Below are 22742 nucleotides of genomic sequence, written 5' to 3'. Positions count from 1 at the left end.
GATGCTTTGGAAGGGGTGGGAGCTGACTGCTGATATTATGACCCAAGACTTACAGTTCTTTCCCTGCTTCGACTTCTCTGTGCAGGTGCAGTGCCACACTTACACAGGGTATTGCTGGTGTGTCACCCCGGATGGGAAGCCCATCAGTGGCTCTTCTGTGCAGAATAAAACTCCTGTATGTTCAGGTACTGTAGGGAGGGGCGGGAAGGAAGAAAAGGGTTGGAGAGAGAACCCTTGGCTGTCCTCTGCCTCTTGTAGAGGAATTTTTGAAAGATTGGTGGTGGACCTGAGCCATGGCCCCAGTGAGGGAGGGTCCCACTCAAACATGTACTCACTCTGCAGTCAGCCGGGCAATAGGGGCAGTGTATGCCGGTGTGCGTGTATTTATTAGTTTTTAGTATTTACTAGGTTTAAGGCTCTTTTCCCCAAGTGCCAGCTGTAACCCTTAGAGCATGGCATATATGTTTTTAGCTTGAACACGCTGGTTACTAGTAGCCCTGGGAGCACTGTATTGAGGTGGCTTTCAAGGCTACATGGGAGTTCAACATCAAAGGCCGTGATGATTGATGAGTGATGTCTGTCACAAGCACAGGAAGGGAGAGTGGTGGCCTATGTGCCATATACTTGCCACCCCTGAGCGATGTACTGTGGAGTGACAGAGAATTTTCCTCACATGGGCCCTAAACTCTGGCTATTGTCAGCGGTGCCCAGGGAATTCAAAAGAACCCAGGTGTTGACGCCCCTCCTTGCAGATTCTGACCCAGTGGGCCTGGAGTGAGACCTGGAGCCCACAGGTTCATGAAGCTCCTTGGGTGGTTCTCACAATCAGGCAGGTTAGGGAACTACAGCTCACAGTAACCCTCTAGGTCAGCCCAGGGCAAAAATTACGTCTTTTCTATGTCCAGTTTTATAAGCACAGAGAAATTTTGCCCTTAGGTCAACTTCATGGCACTGTGAACTGTGGATTTGCACAAGCCCCACACTTCCCACTTAAGTTAAGATCGGAAGGGACTTGAGAGTCACTCCCTGGATCCACCATGCGGTTCAGCCCTCACTAAACACACCTTATCCCACCATCAGCCGCTTCATATTTCTCTATGTCTGTGTGAGTGAGGTTCCATTTATTTACTAATTTTTCGTTTTTAAGTGCAAGCAAAGTGTAAAACATTATTCTAAAACCTATGAGAAATTCCAATGGCTAGTAGTCCTGCTATCGTACTGTTTTTCCTTTTTCACAAAATGTATTCATTTTTCCGCTGGCCCTGCTGTATTAAAGGGAGAAGGACGTGGGAAGGGCAGTGCATTAGGAAAGCAGGATTTGCAGGCTAAAAAGGAAACTTCATTTTATTTGTGGTTTACATGGAAACTGGAAACCTTAATTGGGGATGTTGCAGGGAGGGGTGGGAATGGGCCCTCCTTGCAGATGACCTGGAAAGTTTCATTTAAAGCAAACAAATGCACTAGAAACAAGCCATGCAGGGTAAGGCAATTGAATTCTCACAAAATCAGCCTATGGCAAAGAGGTATGGTATGCACTGGGAAAAATGGTTTTTTTTTCTTCAGTTGGTGGGTCCTCCTGTGGATGAGCTGGCTGTGCCCTGCCTGTGTGGGCTTCCTGGAGAGACAGGTGCCTCAGGCCTGCAGGATGGACGCACATGGCACCCTAGCATATGCAGGGCAAAGTGTTAGGCCAAACACACCCACCACCCCCTCCTGAAGGAGCAGCCCGCTGCATCTAGAAAATTGTTTCCATGCCTCAGACTACTTTGGCCCATTCAAGACAATTGGGCCAACAATTTTCTACTTACTGCACATGGAAAATCGCCGATTTCCTGCCCTAACCAGCAAGGGACGTCAATCACTGCATTTGCAGTAGGAGGGGGTTTCTTTTCAGTTGGCCCCACTGAGTGGATGTGGCTCAGAACGTGAAGCTGGTGAGAGTGGGGGAGATGGGGAGTGGAGGCGAGGGGCAGTTACTGGAATGTTCAATGAGGGAGTTATATAGATGTGGAATTGTGTAGAAGTCTGGTTAAGACTATTGCCAGGGAACATGGAAATTATGGTTCATCTCCACAGTGCTGTGATATCAATGACATTGACATTAAACAAACCCCACTCAACATGTGTGTATGTACTAACTTTGTATATAATGTCCCTAGATGTGTATACTATGCATATACATAACCATATGCTCATAACATCAAACTTTGCCAACTCCGTGAAAGGAACCAACCACGATGCATTCTGAATGTCTGTGTTTTTGTCTCCTGTCTCACTCAAGGTTCAGTCACCGACAAGCCCTTGAGCCAGGGTAACTCAGGAAGGAAAGGTGAGTAGAGTTTTGTGCTTTATCTACATGTTTGCTTCTAAGGCCAGTCCAAGCAAGAATTCTTGGACAAGATGGAAGGAGCTGGGGTGAAAGCTAAAAGTGCCCTGCAGAGAAAATCTGTTCTTGTTCTGTGTTTCCTCCCAGAAGCACTGGAGGTAAGTAAGGCTCACCAGTGGTGGGGACCAAGCTCCCAGGATTCCTGAGGGAGGCGAGTGGGTGCAGGGCACAGAGCTGGCAGGGACAGTGAGTGTCTTGGCGCCTAGGAAGTTCAGTCAGTCAGCTTACCAGTGTAGCCAGCATTAAACCAAGAAGGATAATGGAAGTAGGTGCACTCAGGTCTGCCTTGACTCTCTTATTTTGGAAACCTGTCTGAGCATTTTTCCCCTCACGGCTTCTCCTTAATAATTATTCCAGCTCATCCAGATTCTCTTTACTAAGACTAGGCTGGTGTCATGTGCTTGCGACCTGTGAGGTTGTAGTGATGAAATTCTTAATTATTTTGTCTTTGAACCTGTTTTCTTGAAGTACATTAAGTCAACGGGACAGTGAAGTATGCCTGTGAGCAGAAGAAATCCATGCAATGCCCCTACCTGCTGCTGATGTTGGCTCCCACGTACATACAGCTTTTGCAGTGCATGCTGTGGGGGTTCTTTACCTAGAATAAGAGTAAACAGCAAATTCAAAGCACTGCCACAAGTCAAGAGAGACACTATGGAAGAGAGGATAAAACTTTATTTTTAGTGTCTTTAGTGACACTTTTCCCTGCTTTTTGAACAAAATGCCTTTCATTTTCATGTCCTGCGAGGCCCTACAAATTATATATACCCTGATTAAGGCATTTGTCTGAGTGCTCTTTTGTGGACCAGCAGCATGCTGACCATGATTTCCCGTGTGGCAGACACGAAGATTCACTACTACTCACCTCTAGGTGACATGCGCAGAGAGAGCTGTAGTTGCATAGAAAGCAACTATCAATTTAATTGCATGAGAAAGCAATCCAGAACCCCCATTTTGAGCACTCAGGTAAGACCTAGACAGGGGACCTTGGTGGAGTCTGAGGTTTCCCACCTGACTCTGGGCCTTGGGAACTTCTTGCTCATAAGAGTCCACAGGATGGTTGGGTCTGCCGAGGAGCAGAGTGAGGTGCACACGTCATCACAGGGAGACCAAGGTGAGTCCCTGGACCCTGCTCCAGGGACTCATTACGTGGGGACAAAACGAAGGGCAAGGTCACCCTTCCTGAATGCAGGCAATGAATGTCCAGAGAACCTACTGCCCCTAAAGGCAGGTGCTCCAAGAAGATGTGGAAGTGGAGCACGGTAACACCGTCACCCGCTAGAAAAGAGGGGCCGACGGACGAGATGGGCTGCTCCCCTTCCTGCAAGCAGGAACGAGTAAGTGGGTGAGACGAAACAAATGCCTCTCCAGGTCTTTCCCAGGACAGAGGAGACAGCCACAAGTGTCGGCGGCTCCCTTTTAATGAAAGAGGCACGTGAATGTTTCTTTCTGCAAAGGCCTGAAGTCATCCACACTGTGAATGGCCTGTGTCTACAATTTATTTGGGTTGAAAAACAGCTGCCTTCCACTGTGCTTGTTGCAGCTGGAGTCTTCAGATCATGACCTTTATTTCTGGGCATGAGGTCCTGGTGGTAGAAAAAAATAAATTGGCAATCACGCAGAACTGACAGCCCAGATTTTCCCCATGGAAGGGAACTGAGAGCACGATGCTGAATAAAGCACCCATTCCAGGAAAGGTCGCCTATGGGTTTGGGTTTGGGTTCTTCAACTGCACAGAGGAGTACTCTCCAGGTTGATGTGGCTTTGCACCCTGAGAATAACAATAAGAATCAGACCTGTGTCATGGTGGGGCCTCATGGAATCACCTGGAAGAGGACAGGGGACCTGATTCCTCCAGGAATGGTGCAGGGAACAGGGGGTAGAGTCTGAAGTCTCATCTCAGAGATAAGTTACCATCAATTTTTAGTTCTTTGCTCTCCTGCTCAAGATGAATTCCTCCCTCTCAGATGGTTCTTCTGAGGCTTCCTCTTTAGTGAAAAGGCCTTGGGAGGGGGGCGGGGGGCGGTGCAGAGAGGGATGCTAGGGCTCATTCACCCCCGGAGAATTGACTTCTGTCAGTGGGCTCACTTTCCTTCTGCTTTGGAAGATCAGTGTAAGTGCTGACCCTCTTCTCTTTGTCTGCCATGGGCAGCACAGTGAAAAGCAGTTTCGGCCACCTGGAGGAAGGGCCACCTGAAGCCACACCTGTCCAGGAAGCTGAGTTTTGAATGGGGACAGGGTGCGAGAGGGCATTCGTAATATCCTGTGTTGGCCCGCTGAGGTCCCTCTTTCAGCTGCCACTTAAGAATGGAATGTGCTCCAGAGGGCAGCAGGTGGGAAGACACAAAGGCCCCTTGTCTGAGCTTGTGCCCACATGTGGGGACTCCTAGAAGGCATCTCCAGAGAGCTGGAGCTCACAGCCCTGAGGCTGGCCACAGACAGATGCTAGGCCTGGCCCTCGAGCAGGGTAAGGGGTACAGCCAGAAAGGAGGTGAGGCTGGAGGGCTGGGTGTGTGAGTGGTGGGGTGGGGGGAGGAGTGGACCCAGCCTATTCTTTCTCCACCCTCTTGCATTTGCTCCTCTGACGAGGCTGGAGGGATCGGTTCTCTCTGCCTGGAAGGAATGAAAAGGCGTATTGTGCAATGATGGAGAGTCTGGTTGCCAGCCAGGAATCAGTGCTCCGAAGGAGAGGAGAAAGGCAGAGCAAGAGGAGGCAGGGCAAGGAGGCCCGGAGAGATAGCGGGAGGAAGGGAGGAGGGAGAGAGGCCAGGCTGTAGCCGGTCCTAGCCGGCTGGCTGGGACAGGGTGGCCTGGGTTGGTGAGGCTCCTGGGTCCACAGGTGTGGGGCCTGAGGGGAGAAGGGGGGTCAGGAGGGAGGGAGGTGCTGTTATCTTACCCAGATGCACGTGCTCCTGCGAGGGAGAGGGTCAGAACTTCAGACTATTTATTTAATCCCTTGGAATGTCCTTCCCTCGCTCTGATCTTTGGGCCCCTTGTGTTTCACGAACCCCTTTACAGGCACATGTGTGGTGATTAACACATGCAGTGTGGGGCCTGGCCATGTGTTGGAGTTTCAAATATCCATTGCTCTGGGGCCCTCCCGTCCTGGCCACCCCTCCCCGTCTGCTCCGTTGGTCCTCGTCCTTGAGGAGTGATAGAAGGGGTCTGTGTGTGTGTGGAGGGTGGGGGACACATGTGCATCCACATGTATTTTATTGAGGCTCCAGAGGAATGTCAGGGCAGGGGAACGGGCCCCCAGCAGCCCCTTAAGCTTTGATGATCTGCTGCCGCTAAGCCAGTTGAAGGCTGCAGAAGTTGCAGTAGAGGTGAATTTTTGGTTTCAACTGAAGGAGTCTGAAGAATGGCTGGAAAGCAAATGTCTTTGGAGATCATGAATTTATCCCGAGTGGCTTTGCCTGACTGACCAGGGCTTGTGGCTTTTCCTGGGGTGCCTTTTTTGGGGGCCTTGATGATAATGAATCTGTGTCATTTGGGGAGTCTTCAGGTTAACGGAACACAGGCAGGACTCGTCCTGGGCTTCATTGCTTGTAAGGTACCAGAGGGAAGTTCTCAGCTTCCAGCAGGGTGATGGGGGGTGGGGGAAGGTGGCGTGATAAAAATGATTACATGAAAGAATAAGGGGAGAACATTTATAGAATGATTACTGGCAGTTGTCTGGGAGTTGTTTTCTTCTGAGTGCCCAGGATTTTAGAGATTCTGGGGTGCTGCTTCTGTAAATGACAAGTGAAAGCTTGGGGCCATCAGGAGTTTTCTGTGGGTTGCCCTTTTCCTACTTGTAAGAAGTCTGGGAGTTAGCCGCTTAAGGAAAGTGAGGTGAAAAATGAAAAACATTAGCAGACTTTGCATGCATTTTTTTGCATGGGCTTCTGTGTTTGCCAAGCCAGTCTTGGAAAGGGGCTGAATTTCCCAAACCCGACCCACCTTACTTTGCAGAAACTGTGGTTTGGTTTGGTTTTTTTCATCCTTCCCTGACTGCTCCATAGTATGTGCTCTAGGTAAAGAGTGAGTCACAGTCATTTCCCTCTTTGTCTCTATCTTCAGAATTTCTCATGGAGGCTGGTCTACAGATTGGTACCAACTTAGAGGTCTTGTCACTCAAGTGATGGACTGGGCAGCGCCCTCAGTGGGGGTAAGGGGTATACTTAGGGCAGGGGTGATGGATGGCAGGCACCCCAGAGGAAGGGAACGGTGTGGCTTCCAGCCTCAGCCCTCCTGGTTAGCACACCTAAAGGAGGGCTAACCACCCACCAGCCAGGGCTGGAGTTGAATGGAGATGGGCAGCTGATGACCTGTACGGGTTGGCTTCTGCACACACTAAATTTCCTGTGGAGATGCATTTTTATTTTGATACTGGGCCTGCTGAACAGAGCTGTGCCTAAGCAGCTACAAGCCCGTGAGAGGCAGCTCTCTGCTCCCTGAACCCGTTTTACTGCTGCTCTCTGGTGCTCTGAGCCACCTTGACCAAGCCTGGCATATCTGTGTTCCAGCTTTGCAGAAATTAGTTGAAGAAGGGGTTGGCACAAGTGTGCGTAAGCGCTCACACATGCTCCCTCCTTCCCACAGTTAAGTTCTCTCCCAGCTTGGCTCTACCTACTCAACCCCCTGCCCTTCATCTTGGCCCCTATTCTGGGGTCTCCAAAAGGAAGCTTATGCATGGAAGATACAAAATTAAGAGTTTGAATCCCGACCATATCCCCATTTCCAAGAACTACAGAAAAAAATGGAGTATAGTGATTTGGAAGAGCCTCCTAGTTATAGGTCCTTATGCATCCCTGGTGTTACTGGTAACCAGTGATATTTTTTTTTATTTGCTCCTTTTATTCTGTAATTCAGCAAATACTTATTGAGAACTTACTGAGTGCCAGGCTTGTTAGGGTCACCGAGGATCCAATGACAAGTAAACTGGTAAGAGCCCTGCCCTCGCCTTATAGAGCTCACTTTCTGATAGTCTTAGCCTCTTCCTATAGGAGTTACCTGCAGGTACAGGGAAAGCCTCCCAGGGAGCACAGGCTTCTAGATGCTAGGAAGCTGCCACTCTTGCAGGAGACAGGGCAGATGGGTCCTCCAAACAGCCCTCATTGGCTGCTCTCCGGGGCCTTCAAGGAAAAACCCTCAGCAGAAGCTGCCTGGGAGGTGAGCAGGGCCCACTGGCAAGTTCTTGGTGCCTCTGCCTCGTACCTTTATGGGTCCAGGTGAGACAGTTCAGAGCTGGTCAGGCCACTTTCTCACTGTCCCTTGACTCGTGAGTTTGGTTCCAGGTGTGGCACAGGAGCCTGGAGGGACGCAGGGAGCACGGCGTGTGGGGAAGGCCTCAGGAGCACATCTGATGCCCTGTCTCCAGCTCCAAGCACCAAGCAGCTCTGGTGGTAAAGGCTGAGGAGTTATCGATCCTGGTCCCTATTGCCCCCCCCCCCGCCCCCAGTTCTGTGCCTGGTGAAAATGAGCTGTGAGATTCAAGGGCTGCTTGTTCTAAAATTTATATGGAAAAGTAACCGAACTAGAGCAGCTAGAACAAATATTAAAAAGAAAAAATCAAGCAGGAACTATCACTCTGTATATTTTTTAAACATTATTTTAACATTTGTTTCTTTTATGACCCTTTATACATTTTCAGTGGGTGCTTCCCTTTGTCCTTCAGAACAAATACTGTGACCTTCCTGCTTTAAAATGTTTGTTTCATTTTCTTTTTCTTTTTTTAAAGACTCATTAGTTTAGAGCAGTTTTAAGTTCACAGCAAAATTAGGAGGAAGGCGCATAGGTTTCCTCTGAACCTCCAGCCTCCCCGCGTTTGCAGCCTCCCCGTTAACATCTCACCAGAGTGCTGCATTTGGTACAACCAGTGAACCTACATGGACGCATCGTTGTACCCCAAGCCCCCAGTTTACATTGGGTTCACTCTCGGTGTTTGTTCTGTGGGAATGAACAAATGCATAATGACATATATCTACCCTTATGGTATCATGCAAAGTATTTCTGTTGTCCTAAAAATTCTGTGTTCCATCTATTCATGCCTTCCCACTCCCTCCATTGTGCCCTGACCACTGATCTTTTTATTATCTCCATAATTTTGCCTGTTTCAGAATGTCACACAGTTCAAATCATAATACTCTGTTTGATTTTAATATTATGATGCTGCAGTAACCAAAACGGTGTGTTACTGGCCTAAGGACAGACGTACAGATCAATGGAACAGAATAGAAAACCCAGAAATGGGCCTACTTACTACACAAGTATGGGACCCTGTTTTTGGGCAAAGGTACAAAAGCAGTTCAGTGGGGGAAGGACACTACTTTCAATAAGTGGTGTTGTAGCAATCAGGCCTCTATAGGCAAAAATAAAACCCCTAGCACCCTCACACCTTATGCAAAAATTAATTCAAAATGAATCTTGGGCTTCAATGTAAAGTGTAGAGCTATTGAAAGTTTTAGGGGAAAAAATAGGACAAAATCTTCAGAATCTGTAGCAAGGTGAACCTAGAGCTTTGTTGTCTTAGAACACCAAACACATGATCCAAAAATTTTAAAGTTTTGGTCAATTGTTGGGCGTAATCAACATTAAAAACTTGCTCTGTGAAAGGTTCTGTTAAGAGAACAACAACAACAAAAAACTCACCTGCAGACTGGGAGAAAATACTTACAAACCATGTATCTGACATAGGACTTATATCTAGAACATATAGAGAATTCTCAAAAACTCAATAGTTAAAAAACAATTCAATTAAAAAATGGACAAAATATGCGACTGGACATTTCACCAAAGCACATAAGTACAGGGCAAATAAACACACAACAAGATGTTTAACATCATTAGCCATAAGGAAACGCAAGCTAAGACTGTAATAAGGTATCACTACACATCTATTAGAAGAGCTAAAATTAAAAAAAATAGGAACAATACCAAATGCTGGTGAGGATGTGGACAAACTCGATCTTTCACACATTGTTGGTAAGGAATGTAAAATGATACAGCCACTCTCATAAATACTTTGGAAGCTTCTTAAAAAACAGAACATCTAAACATACACTTACCATATAATCTAGCAATTGCACTCCTGAGCATTTATTTCAGAAAAATAAAAACTCGTATCCACACGGAAGCCTGTACATAGCTGATCACAGGAGCTTTATCTGTGAGCACCAAAGATGGAAACAGCCCAAATGCCCTTCAAGGGGAGAAGAAAACTGTGTTGCATCCACTCAGCAGGAAACTACTCAGCAGCAAAAAGCAACAGGCTGTGCAACAGTGTGGATGGATCTCAAGGGTGTCACGCCAAGTGAGAAAAGGCCAGTCTCAAAAGGTCCTGTACTGCGTGACTCCATTTATGCAACATTCTAGAAATGACAAAATGATAGCGATGGAGTTAGTGGTTGTCGGGGGGAGGGATGCAGGGGAGGAGGGGAAGTGGGGTCCCACGGGTAGTGCAGCGAGACCCTTGTGATGGAGTAGTTCTGGATCTTGGTGGTGGTGGTGGTTCCGTGAATCTACACCTGAGTAAAACTGCATAGAACTACACACTCACACTCGCAAATGAGTGCATGCAAAGCTGGTGGAGCATGAATAAGGTCTGTGAATTATACCAGTATCAGTTTCTTGATTTTGCCATTGAACTATGATGATACTACCTATATAATTATAAGTTATCCATATTATCGCCTTAATGATAAAGATGTTATCACTGGGGGAAACTGGATGAAGGATACATGGCACCTCCCTGTGTTATTTTTGCAACTTCCTGTGAATACATACGTGTTTCAAAATAAGTTAAAAAAATCAGTGAAGTGTTCTGTGTGAACCCCACTTCTCCTGTCTTCCTCTCCCTCCTCTTCCTCCTCCTCTTCCGCCTCCTCTCTTTCTCCCTCTTCTTCTCTTTCACCTCTCATCTACCCTTTTCATCAGCCTTATGTTCTTGCTCTTATTCAGGGAAATGTGAAACTTTCGGCTGTGGACAACTGCTTGCAGAAAGACCATTTTGAGCTTGTTTTCACTTTTGGGGTGAGGGGATATGCAGGTGGGCAGATAGAATGTGAAACATTGACCTTTTGCTCTGGAAAGAACCCAAAGTGGAAAGATAGCGTCTGCTCTCAAGGCTCAGAGTCAGGACAGCTCGCAGTACATTCTGAGCCTCGCTGGTCATTGGACATGCATCTCAGGAAATGCCAAGGTTGGCTAACATTCCATCGCTCTCCTGGTATGATTCAGGCCAGATTTTTAAGGGACTTTTACAAATAGGCACAGCTGTCTCTTTATGATGCTCAGAATAAGTGATCTTGGCTCTCACAGTGGGTCCCAGAGTCACATGCTGAGGGGGATGGTGGCTTTGGCATAAATGTGGCCCCTTCAAAAGCAAGAACCTACCACACTCCTACCATACCAGGCTAAAGTTTATCTTGGTGTCTTTGGAAAAGATGGCTGATGGGGGCCTAAAAGAATGTAAGTGGAGTGGTCAGTGGTGGCCACGGTCTGGGCAGAGCTCAAAACTGAAGGGGACTTGGGATCATTGAGAGACCTTCCGAATCTCAGGATGGGGGTGGTGGTTTCCTTTTTCCCTCGTTCTCCAAGGCTTCTCAGTCTTGAGACCCCAAGAGATGCCATTAATAAGTATTCCTCCTTTGGCCTCTTTGACACATTTTCTTTTGAAGGACCTGGAAGAGAAAGCTCTTTGTATGTGGTCAGAATAAACTCATTGTACACCCAAACAATTAACTCCTCAATGGACTTGCCAGACCCTTGAAAGGCCCAGCCCTGCTTCCCCGGACCTCTTGGTCTCTATTCAGTCCCTAAAGCACACCAATGTTTTGGGGTTTTGTTTTGTTTTGTTTGTTATTCTGAAAAGTCTTTTTCCAAGAATAGTCAGAGCGGATCGACATTGTCCTCCGCCCGGCATTTATCTCCACTCGCCAGCGAACGTCAATCAGAAATCAAAAAGCCAAACAGAAGAGGCTTTGAACGGTGTCATCGGGGGTCGGAGTGACTTCCAGCTGTCTGTGCGTGGGCCAGGCCTTCTTGCAGGGCAAGGAATTGTGCTGTCACACAAACCCGCTGTCTGTACAGGCTCCCAGAGCCTGTGTGGGGGCTGCAGCTTTCTGGGACTGCACCTGCAGGGAGGCGAGTTGGGGGTGGGGAACATTGGAAGGCCACACGCCATGGCTCTGGGCCTGGGCAGTTTCCAAGGGGGCTCACTGCCTCTGGGGCCTTGAGCCAATCACTGCCTTACTGAGACTTGGTCTCTTTTTACGAGCCTGGTGACTTCCTCTGCCCTGCACGGTGGTGAGGCTAGATGAGCAAAGCCACCTGTCAGAAACTCTGCTGCCGAATGTGGTAATATTATTGTTGTTGTTGATCTTGACATTATCCCTCAGAAATTCTTTCAAGCATGCCTTATTTATTTCTTTAATGTTTCCAAATTTACTTTTTTCTCCCTGGAAGAAAAGTGAAAATTTTGAATTGTTTTTTTCAATGTTTGATTCACTTCACCTCGGCCTAGACTAGAAGCATGTGGTGGTAGGTGTGTGAAAGAGAATAAAGTCTTGCTAGTTGAGGTCCAAAAGAATCATCAAGAATGAATGTCAAGCATCAAATTATCATGTGCATATATGTAAATGAGGTTCACATGTATTTTTCCTTAAAATACATGGAGAAGTCTTCCCCCAAATCAAGAATCGCTCAGATCACCCAGCGGCTGCTGCCTCGTGGTGTCCCTGCCATGACTTTGACTCTCCCTCCCCTTTTGTTTCCACAGCTTTGTGGAAGTGTACGTACATGCCATGAATTCACCACTGAGTTCCATATACATTGCCACATGTATTAATAATTCATCCCTCCTAACTACTGAGTAATATTTCTTTATATGGAGATATCACAATCTGTTTATCTATTAACCAGTCGACAAACATTTGTCACCAGTTTGAGGCTGGAAATAATGCTGCTGTGAAGATTTATAAACATGCCTTAGGTGGATATATTTTTAGTTTTTTTGAATGATTCTCAGGAGTGGAATTTCTGGGTTGAATGGTAAGTTTAAGTTTTTAAAGTAATTGCCACTCTTTTTCAAGGTGGTCACCTTCCCATCCGCAGTGAACACGGGTTTCAGTTCTCCACATCCACACCAACACTCAGTATTGTCAATTGAAAAAAATTTTAGCCATTCTAGTAGGTGGATAGTGGCATCTCATTGTGGTTTTAATTTGTGTTCTTCTAATAACTAATGACTTAGAGCATCTTTTCATGTATTTTATTTAGTACCCTTCTTTGGTGAAATGTCTGTTAAAATGTTTTTCCCATTTTAAAATCGGGTTGTTTGTCTTCTTATTCAGTTGTAAGATCACTTTATTTTTTAATTCAAAGACTTTGGTAGAATTTTAATTTTGCAAATCCAATTTTGAAAGTAACCTGGAGGAAAAGATGTTTTAGTACTCTTATACCTCCTTTGAAAGGCCTTTAAAGTCTTTTTCTCCTACACAGTGTACTGAGGCTGGGCGGGGGCAGGCGACCTTCCTTTTTCTCCTCCCAGAGGAGAAAAGTGAGGAGATTGAGTTACCAATGTATTGCATGTAACGCCTGGATCTGGAGTGTGACCCCATTGGAGACTGGGAGGCCAAAAGCACATGTGGGAGCTTTTCTCTCTCCCCAGTGCCCAGTGTGGGGCCTGGTGTTGCCCCAAGGCTTGCCAGGAGGCGGAACTGATGTGGACCTTGGACCCAGGCCTTGGACCCATTTGGTGGAAGGGAGTGCTTGTTTGCTGGGTTGGAAGCCAGGTGCCCAGGTGCCCGGAGATGATGGTCAGAGGGTCCTGTTGGCTTTGGCTTGGCTTCCCATCCTTCGGGCACGCTGGATTTCACAGGTGGCTCTCCTGGCAGCAGGGCCCCTTGTCTTTTCTCACCCCATAAAGATGTCCATCTAGGGCCTCCCTGTGGCAGCACAGCTGTCTCTGTTCACCCTCAGTGACCCTGCCCTACGGGAAGGTGGGGTTCCCCCCCTGCACTTGGCTTTGTGCTCTGTGGGCGCTGGGCCTGCATCCGAGCAATCGAGGAGGTCCTCAACCTGCACATGTGCATAACTTCCCCCGGAGTGGTGGGCTGGAAGCCCTTCTTCCTCTCCCCCAGCAGTAGATGGTATTCCCGACTGCTGGGCCAGATGCACAGTCCCAGGCGCTCATCTGGCTGATGAGAGGAACAAATAGAATGTGTTCTGTTGTCCTGCTCCAGAGAGAAACAGCTCTTGGGATAAGATTGAATTTAATATTCAATCTTAATTGAATATTAAAATCTTACATAAGCCATTTTCCACTTGGGTTCTCACCCAGGGTTGTCCCTCTGGCAATGCCTGATTTCTCACTTTCCCTTTGTTACCCTTAAGACTCCCCTCCACCCTGTGCAGAGGGGCTGAGCACACTGTGCTCGGCTGCTTAGACCCCAAACTCTGCATCCAACAGGAGCAACCAGATGGGTGTTGTAGCTGCCCAAAGACTTCATTCAGTGGCTCCTTGAATTCAATGGAAAGAGATCAAGGAAGGTGATGCTGTTAGAAAATGACATTGTGCAGCTCTGCTCCATGTTTATCTTCCCCCAGTAACTTCCAGACCAAACCTACCCAGTTTGGCATCAAAGGTGTCTATTCCAGACTCTACTTTGAGGCAGATAAGGTGTCCAGCATGGTTAGTTACTCTTCTCTTCCTGCTACATCTTATCCCTTGGGATGATTGTCCAGTAGTTCAGGATCGCCTTGGCCCCTGTGGGAGTTTGGTCTTAGTGTCAGCGCAGAAAATATTAGCAGGGTCAGGTGTCACACGACTGTTCGGGTGCTGACCTCAGCCTCCAGCAAGGGTTAGCATCCACAGAGCTCTCCGATCTTAAGATCTCAAGGGTTGGGTGTTGGTGTCAGAAAGGGATCAGGACGCTGCGTTCTTTTTTGCTCTCAAGAAGATGCAGGGAAGTCAGCCAAAGGTTCTGGGAGCTCCAAGTGGTGCACGGTTGTTATTATTGATGATCTGACTGGCTTTGCGCAGGGTGTCTGAGAACTTGCATTCTCCATAAATAGCTGATACTTGGAGATTAAAGTGTTCGGTTCTAAAAGACTGCTGGGGGTCTTGGGAAGAGAGAGTGATGGTGGAACCCTAAAAATGTCTGAGACAACAGAGCCCTCCTTCTCTCCCCACACGGAAGGAGGAAACTGAGAATTCTCTAAACTGTGCCTTCTCCCTGGGGGCAGAGCTACCCGCTCCCAGCTTTTATCAAGGAGGCAAACATTGGTTGTAGGGGTGGGGAGCATGCCCTGGTTACATATAAAGCACAGATATACACACAGTACACACAGGATACATAAAGGGTATCTGTCTTAGTGGGAAGAAAAATGGAGATTAGAAGAAAAATGTCTAAAAATGCTTCTTAGGTAGGCAATAATGAAAATAAAGTTGAAAAAGACTGCTGTAAACTAAGGTTTTATTTTGATGAAAGTGACTGAGTCCTGAAAGGTGAAGAGAGCATGCACTCACTCCTGACCTGCTGAGGTTCTTGTGGTGCAGAGGGAGCTGCCGACGCCACAAGGATGAGGAGTGTTAGTGCTTTGTTAGGACGGCGAACGCCCCGTATCTGTCGCCTGTGTTAGACGTTTAGAGGCAAACCCAGGGTGCGGTTTCCCAGGTCCCCTCTCGTGTTGTGTGCCCTCCCCTCTCACAGGGACCTGGGGTACACGCAGTGTCCCAGGGTTCCCCATCTCTCTGGTTCACCATGCTGGAGAGAGAATGGTCCTTCCTGCCTTCTCTTCTTTTTAATTTTTAAATTTTATTTATTTACTCATTTAATTTTTTATTACAGTTGACATGCAACATTATATCTGTTCTGGGTTTAGAACATAGTGCACAGACATTGATATAACTTGCAAAGTGATCGCTCTGATCAGTGTAGTTCCGACCTGACACCATACACGGCATTATTGGCTGTCTTCCCCATGGAGGGGTAGCTGGAAGTCTGGAAGGGAATAGCACCACGGTCTCATGTTTTCCTTAAGGTCTTTAATGAAGACCTTTGAAAGGTCCTGGGCTGCTACTGTTCACAAGAGAGCAGAAGGAAACTGGGGACAACAGAATTCGATGCTATAGTGTATGATGTCCTCTTGATGTGTGGCCCAAATTCAGGGCTGCTGGAAAAGACAGCCGTCCCAGCTTTCCTATGGGGAGGACCAAGGAACTCAGATCCGTGGGGAAGGGGCCTCCAAAGCCACCACAGTCTCGGTCCCTCTGTCCCTCCTTTGAGCGGGCGAGCACACACCTGGAGTTGTCTTACTGTTGGTGTCTCTCTGTGGCTCTCTCTTCCTTCTCGTTCTTTTCTTCTTTCTCTTTTTCTTCCTCGGTCTCTTCATTGGGACTTGGCCGGGCCATGTGCAAACCCAAACCATTCAACAGTGCTGGAGAGTAGATAGTATTTACCTCAATAATGGTAGTCTCTTTTCGCTTCTTTTTAACCCTCAACTCAGATGACGGGTCTAAGCCGACACCCACAATGGAGACACAGCCTGTGTTCGACGGGGACGGTAAGCTCTGGTGTTCCTTCCCACTCACGCTCCCCCACCCGTGTTCAGATTTGGGAGAGGCAGGACTTTCCTTCGGATGTTTATTTAAGCTTTATTAGTATTATTTTCTCCTTTTAAATTTTAATTTCTTCCAGTTTAAGCTGGGTTGTTTTAACCTTTTAAAAAATGCAAACCCTCCCAGGAACTGGTACACTCTCCACTTCTGGAAAGGCCCTCTGTCCTTGCCAGGCTTCCTGCCGGCTGCGGCCATCCAGCAATAACACAGCCTGGGCTGAGGAGCCACGGCCGAGAGAGACAGTCAGGCTGGCATCGTCCCTCGGGTGAAGGAGCCAGCACGTAGACGCTGCTGCTGTGCGCCTGGCTTCACGCTCGGCCTCCGGGGGACGATGGGGAAATAGACAAGATAAAGCCCTTACTCTAAGACAGCAGCAACCCCTGGAGAGCTTTATGTGTTAAATTATATGGTCGCAATTGTTATTGTTGTAGAAATTGATGGAAGAAAGAGATCGCCATGGTCTGGGGAAAGATTCTGCGAGGAGGTGGGTGGGATTTGAGCCTGGCCTTGAGAGTGGGGAGGGAGAATTAGGGCATTCCTGGCAGCGTGACTGGCACTGGTTGTAGGGGGCATGAATATTATGGGGATGGGCAGGGGTAGTAAGGAGAGTAGCAGGAAAAAGACAGGTTGAGTTAAGACGTCTGGAAAAGGAGGCATTCTAGGTGGAGAGAAATAGTGGTGGCTATTTAGTGGTGGCAAAATAGAGATTGGATACCCCTGGGGGACCAGGAGTGTTCAGGAGAAGTTTCAGGTACAGAAGGCTGGCCTCAGTTTGAGTTTGAGGTGCTCAGAGCCTGTGTTCTTCAGGGTGCTTTGCTAAGTACTCCAGGCTGCCATGAGGAGGAGCAGGAAGCTTGGCACAGCGCCAAGTCTGACAACCAGGTTCAGGTCTTGGTGTCGTATACAGCACCCTTTCAGCAGCTTTTAGCCAAGGATATCCAGGCTGATCATGAGACCGGACAATGACACAAAAGGGTAAAAGGAAATCATGCCACTATTTGGTACTATAACCAGAGAGAACCTAGCACAGTCTCAGTTGTATGCAGAGCAATTGAAATGTGAGCTTCCCTTTGTAACTGATCATTTAGTGGGACATATGTGTGCTCATGCCTAGAAGTTCACATGCTTCTGTGATCCACAACGGTCCTTTATCATTGGAAAGTCTGGGACCCTGGGTGGGGAAAGGAGTTAGGTGGGGAATGGAAACCACACTAGCTTGGGAGACCTCCCCAATACCCCCACTGAAGATCTCGTCACTCTACAGTATGTTTGGAGTCATCCTGGATTCCCATACCACCTGTCCACTGGGGGACCCAAGCTTTAGGGGGCCTAGGAGCACCCCAGCGCTCTCCGAGTGGAGGTCAGCCTCTGGTCAATGAGAAACTGTTAGGGAGGGCACTGAAGTGCACATCAGAGCCCTTACTCTCTTTCCCACATGCAGCGAAGTCTCAGCACCTAAAATCTGTTGTGGCCCAACTGTTTCCTCCCAAATGGTCTTTGTGGTTTGTCTGGCATTCGTTTGTTGATTCATCCCCTTTAAATTCTTCCAGGGAAGCAGCTGAGAGAGACTTGGCTTGGCCCATGGTCTTCACCTCCTGGGATAATATTTTTGCTCCTGGATGGAGTGGCTCAGCACTTCTGGACTCTGACCACTCTCCCTCCCAGAATCGGAGACCCTGCTTGGCTCCTATAAACTGATAGGGAGAGAGGGCCTTCCATTGTGAGGGAGGGAGAGGTCTGGGGGCAAAATGGAGACGAGGCAGATAGTCAAGCGTGGATGCCTCAGGCTTTAAAAAAACTATTAAAGAGTGTGAGGGTTATACTTCAACATCCGTGCTCTCCATGCTGACTTTATATTCTCTCTCTCTCTCTTTTTCCAGAAATCACAGCTCCCACTCTATGGATTAAGCACTTGGTAATCAAGGACTCCAAACTGAACAACACTAATGTAAGGAATTCAGGTAAGTAACCTGCCTTGGCTATGGGCTTACCTGATCATGGCTGCCCATGGCTGCCCATGACTACCGACAGTGTGGGCTTATGCAGGTTCTTTACCTGCCTGGTCTTCAGTTTCTACAGCTGTAGACTGAGATGAAGTGAGTTAATCCCTTCCAGTTTTAATTGTCTTGAATTATTATCTCACGCATCATCTTTCATGAGTAGTTGACACTTTCAGCTAAAAAACCCCCAAACCTTTTGGCTCTATTTTAGTAGTTTTAACTGAAACTCTGTGTTTGTAAGAAGAGTAGTTGAGGGAAAGGAGTTGGTCTTTAAGACCAACAGTTCAACTTCAATAGAACAGTTGGTCTTCAAGCCTCAAGAGCCATGGTTGTGTGTGTGTTTAAGGTTCTAAATAGATGCTCAATGTCATACCTTTTCTGGTCTGATCTTTTGAGGATCTTATAAGTGGTCAGGTTTTGGTACTGGCTGAACCCCTTGTAGAAAGGTGATAATTTTTGAAGAATGGTTAGATTTGTAGAGTTCATTTACCATCAGTGAAGACCAAAGTCAATTCAATTTACTTACCATCAATAAAGACCAGATGTTCACCAACAGAAAATGTATTAATAGACCCAACCTGTAGCTCTGTTAGGGGGAAGTCATTCTTTTTTCTGCCTAAGGCTTTTTTTGTGAGAAATGCCACCAAGCATAATTTGTGCCTAGTAGTTGAATCCAGCCATATCATCTTTCCCTTGTAGATAGCAAGGATTACAAACAAATGATACACCCCTTTCAAGTGGCAGACAGAGTTGTACATGGCCAGTAATTCAGGAGTGTGTTGTCCTTGGCCCCTTAGCTCTGTCCCAAAAGTGGTAGGTAGTGTGAGGACTACCATGCACGGAGCGAGTTAGACTACAAGGTGAACCTGTGAAGCGTCGGTTGATACCTCGTTACTTGGGTGGGCCAGTACCTCAGCACGTGTCTGTTTGATAAAAGCTGGAGGAGCTGTGGGGTGGTGCATGGGAAGGAAACCATGTGAACTCCCCTGTGTCAGATTCTTTGATGAAACAGGGCTGTGGTTAAAGCCCAGGCTTTGGAATCAGTGAGATCTGGGTTTGCTTTTTTGGCTCCAATGCTTAGTGAGTGACCCAGCCAAGTCAAATAATCCCCCTGAGCCTCAGTTCTCATCTGGGATCATGATCCCTCTCTCAAAGGACTATGGTTAAAGACTAACTGAGTTCATGTCTGTATAATACTTAACTGATGCCTGACTAAGTGATAAATAGTAAGTGCATGATGAATTTTAAGTACATATATTTGTTATTATCATCATTATTAATAGAAAAAATGGGAAGATTAATGATGATGCTTGTAGTGAGAATTCTTCAATCAGGAGAGAATTTGTGATTGTCACCTGAGGCGAAAGCATCTATTAGGAAGCTTCTACAATACTTAGAATCTTCTCCACTTCCCCATCATGGTCAGGCAAATATCATAAGTCAAAGAGAAATGGTTCTGGTGCTGGTGGTGCCTGGAAGTGACATCTGCCAGTGGTCTCCCCAGCCCCCGAGCCTCCTGCAGACCTGCAAAGCCCAATACAAGGCTCACTTCTGTGACTAAGTGGGCAATAGGAAGGTGCGCTGTCTCTGAAATTACACAGCACCCCTTGCCTGGAACACTAATTTGACATTTAGCAATTGCTTCTTGCTTCATTTTTGTTTGCAAGTGGTAAATTTTTCTTCCTGGATTAGAAACTCTGTGAGGACAAGGGCTTTGCTGGCTGGCTGTCCACTCTAGAATCTAGCCCTGGGGAAGGATGGAGGAGGAGAAGCCATCGTCCTCCGTAAAATCAGAATCATGGCTGTCATCGCAGCTCATCCAAGTCAGGTCCTGTAGAACTTGACATGTGCCACTTCCTTTGGGCTTTACCAGTACCCTATGAGATGTGTTGTGACTGTCCCCATCTTACAGATGAAGAGTCAGTGGCACAGGAGAGGCACTAACTTGTCCTGAGTCACAGCTATTAAACGGTGGGGCTGGAGGAAAACCACAGATCCTTGGGAACAGAGTGCTGGTCTTCTTGAGTTGCAGGAACTGCACGTGGTGCAGTGGCTGTATCCCGTTAGCTGACGCTGTTGCTTCCACTCAGTTCTGCTTTCCATTCCTACTTCTATAGCATTTCCAGTTGGATAAATATGAGGTCACACTGAGAAATGGCTTCTGGGCAGGTATAAGCACCTTCTTTTGTTAGAGTGACCCAGTCATGTTTCATTTTGTCCAGTCGGCCCCAGTTCTGTCTGTGAGGTTAGTGCAAAGCGCAGGGTGTTGGGGGAGATATCAAAACTATAGCTACTCTTGATGAAGTATCTTTACGTATAGTGCTAACCACTTTTCCGATGATTACCCTTGGTCTGAGGAGAAGTCAGATACACTTTAAGGATAGCTCGTGTCTGGGCAGCCGGCTCTGGCATAGACCAAAGCTTCTGGGTCCAGCCTCTGAGACAGTTTCCCAGTAGAGTTTGCCGAGAAATTCTGGGACTCGGAGCTGACCTGGTGAGAGCTCTTCTTCTCACTCTCTGTCTAAGAGGCAGAGAGGCCATCCCAGTTTCTTTTACATCCCAAATGTCCTTCTTTCACACTCAGACCCAGTGACGCCAGGTTTGTCTTCTGGCTTGGGGACTGTTGACATTGGAGAGGTTCCACTGGGCAGCTGAAGTTTTGCAACAACATGACACGGATGCCTGCAGGCTGATCCTGTCTCCTTCGCTGCTCCTGGAGGTTTTGGTCCTTGTTTTTAAGGCTTTGTCATGTGTCCACCATGGTCAGTGTTGCCTTTTGAGTACTTGGTAGTTTCACCTTTGGCAGGTTTGCCTCATTGGACTTCTCTCTGATTATAGACCGGGAGTTCTTGCATTTAGGAAGCTCACGTACCTGGCCAGCTAACACCTAGAACTCGAGAGTGGGCATCTTCCATGCATGAGTGTCGGCCAAAGTCTCTGTTTTGCTTTTGAGACAGTATGAACTCTTGCTGAGTTTTTTGTGTTGGGGGTTAGCTACCAAAGAATCTCTTAATATAGCTAGAATTTAAACAATATTTAAAAGTCACTTACATTTTATAGAAGAGAGTGGAAAGATTGAAGAAATGACAAAAACTAGGCTTCACCTCATTCTTCATCCAATATCCCACTGCTTCTAATTTTATTCTTTGTGGACACTTGCCTTTGGCTGTGATTTGTAGAAGTCTTTTCTTTCTTCCCCTTCTCCTTTTGTATGACAAAGTCTGTTCTCTCCTCTGGGAAAGTACTCTCTCTCAGGAAGCATGGTCCTGTGAACCAGAACCCTTCCCTGAAGCAGTACCGCAATCCCTTCAAGACACAGGGGCCTCTTCCCTTGCTCCCAGACCCAGGGGCTGACTGCGGCAGCCTCAGGTGGCGTCATTTAACTTCTTTTTCTACTTCTCCATCTCGTTCTCTCCTTTATCTCCATCTTTTCTAGTTAACTTCTTTCAATATCTACTCTGGGACCTCAAGAAGGAGCTGGCCCTCTGGGTTAAATGGAGAGAGACCATGTCTTTCCTTCCTGCCTCTTTGCCCAGCAAAACTGTGCAGAAGCTTCTGGTGACTATCCCCAGACACAGCCATCAATGGAGATGCAGGCAGAAATACATTCCTTATACGTTCTGCCTGAAAAATGGCCCCCCTCTCTCTTCATACGAGAGCACATTTGCCTAACTCCCCACCCATGGCACAGCATAGCTGTCTGCAGCATCTCGCCCTATTCTGCCCGTATTAAGAGCACGGCTCCTCTGGGCCTGCTTTGGGCCCCTTTGACTGCGTTTGGATTGTTTCTCTTTCAGCCAGGAAGTGCCTGCCTGGAGAACCGCTGCTATGATTGGGCTTGGGGGTCACTGAGGCAACGACACCTCCTGGCTGATTCCCCTACCCCCAAATCAGCACTCTCAGGCTGCCCAGAAACCGCGGGGTGATGTAATGACCTGAGGCCTGGAAAAATAAACAGCTCTCAGGGAAACCAGAGGTAGCCATAAGCAAATACCCCACAGCCACCTGGAGCCTCACACATGACGTGACTGGGAGGAAGAATGAGTAATCCACTAACGTTAGTAGCCGTGGATGAGGCTGGACTCATGTGCATTTACAATACCTATGTAAAAACAGACCCTTGATGTTCTATAAGTGGCCTTTTGGAGGTCTGCCCATCTATCTTATGCACGTGTTTCGGTCAGTCATGGTCAATAGACCAGAGCTGGGGAAGAGCGATCATCCATATGGCTTTCTCTGTGGCAACAAAGGCCTTTCTCAAGTTTGCTCTTTGCAGAGAAGAGCCATAAACATGTTTGGAAGCCCCAGAGAACCTAGTCCCTGGTCCATGTTTCCCTTATTTTAAAACTAGCTTTTCTGGTCGCCTTGGGCCTTCGACCCCGATGTGTTTACTTGGAACACAGAGGTGCGGTGGTGTGGGCTGTGGAGGTATGATCCGGCCCCTGGAACACGCTCAGCCAGCAAAGGTTTTGTTTTTCCTGTAGGTGAGTTTGTTAGCTTTCTAGGGTTGATAGCAAAACCATGTGTCCCTGTGTTTTTCTTTTGGCCTCTGTTGATAAAAAACGGAAATCAAAGGTCCTGCCAAGGTATTGTAATTGATTCCTTCCAATTTGCTAGAAATCACTTCTGGTCTCTGCTTTGATCTGAGGGTCCTCATCCTATGTTTATTTGTAGAATGGCTTTGGAAGTAGGCAGGGTATAGATTTCATAAACACACTCACACATGTGGCATTAGTGTTTTGGGGGGATGGAG

The 22742-nt window shown here is 47.3% G+C and overlaps 1 protein-coding gene across 3 annotated transcripts in view; it reads left to right on the top strand.

Moving 5' to 3' along the window:
* Window positions 1-22742, top strand: part of SMOC1 (SPARC related modular calcium binding 1) — a 133666-nt gene that overhangs the window by 81482 nt on the left and 29442 nt on the right. For 2 of the 3 annotated variants that reach the window (XM_037031553.1, XM_037031552.1), the window contains exons 4-7: window positions 86-185; window positions 2282-2329; window positions 15845-15934; window positions 17870-17950. In XM_037031553.1, coding sequence (XP_036887448.1) covers window positions 86-185; window positions 2282-2329; window positions 15845-15934; window positions 17870-17950 — 319 coding nt within the window. The remainder of the gene's footprint in view (window positions 1-85; window positions 186-2281; window positions 2330-15844; window positions 15935-17869; window positions 17951-22742) is intronic. The other variant, XM_037031554.1, reaches the window with a different exon arrangement.

The sequence above is a fragment of the Sturnira hondurensis genome, unplaced genomic scaffold (genome assembly GCF_014824575.4).
Source record: "Sturnira hondurensis isolate 20B ecotype Veracruz unplaced genomic scaffold, ASM1482457v3 Scaffold0021143, whole genome shotgun sequence".
In the NCBI taxonomy this organism is placed as follows: Eukaryota; Metazoa; Chordata; class Mammalia; order Chiroptera; family Phyllostomidae; genus Sturnira; species Sturnira hondurensis.
This window is presented reverse-complemented; position numbering and strand designations above follow the sequence as displayed.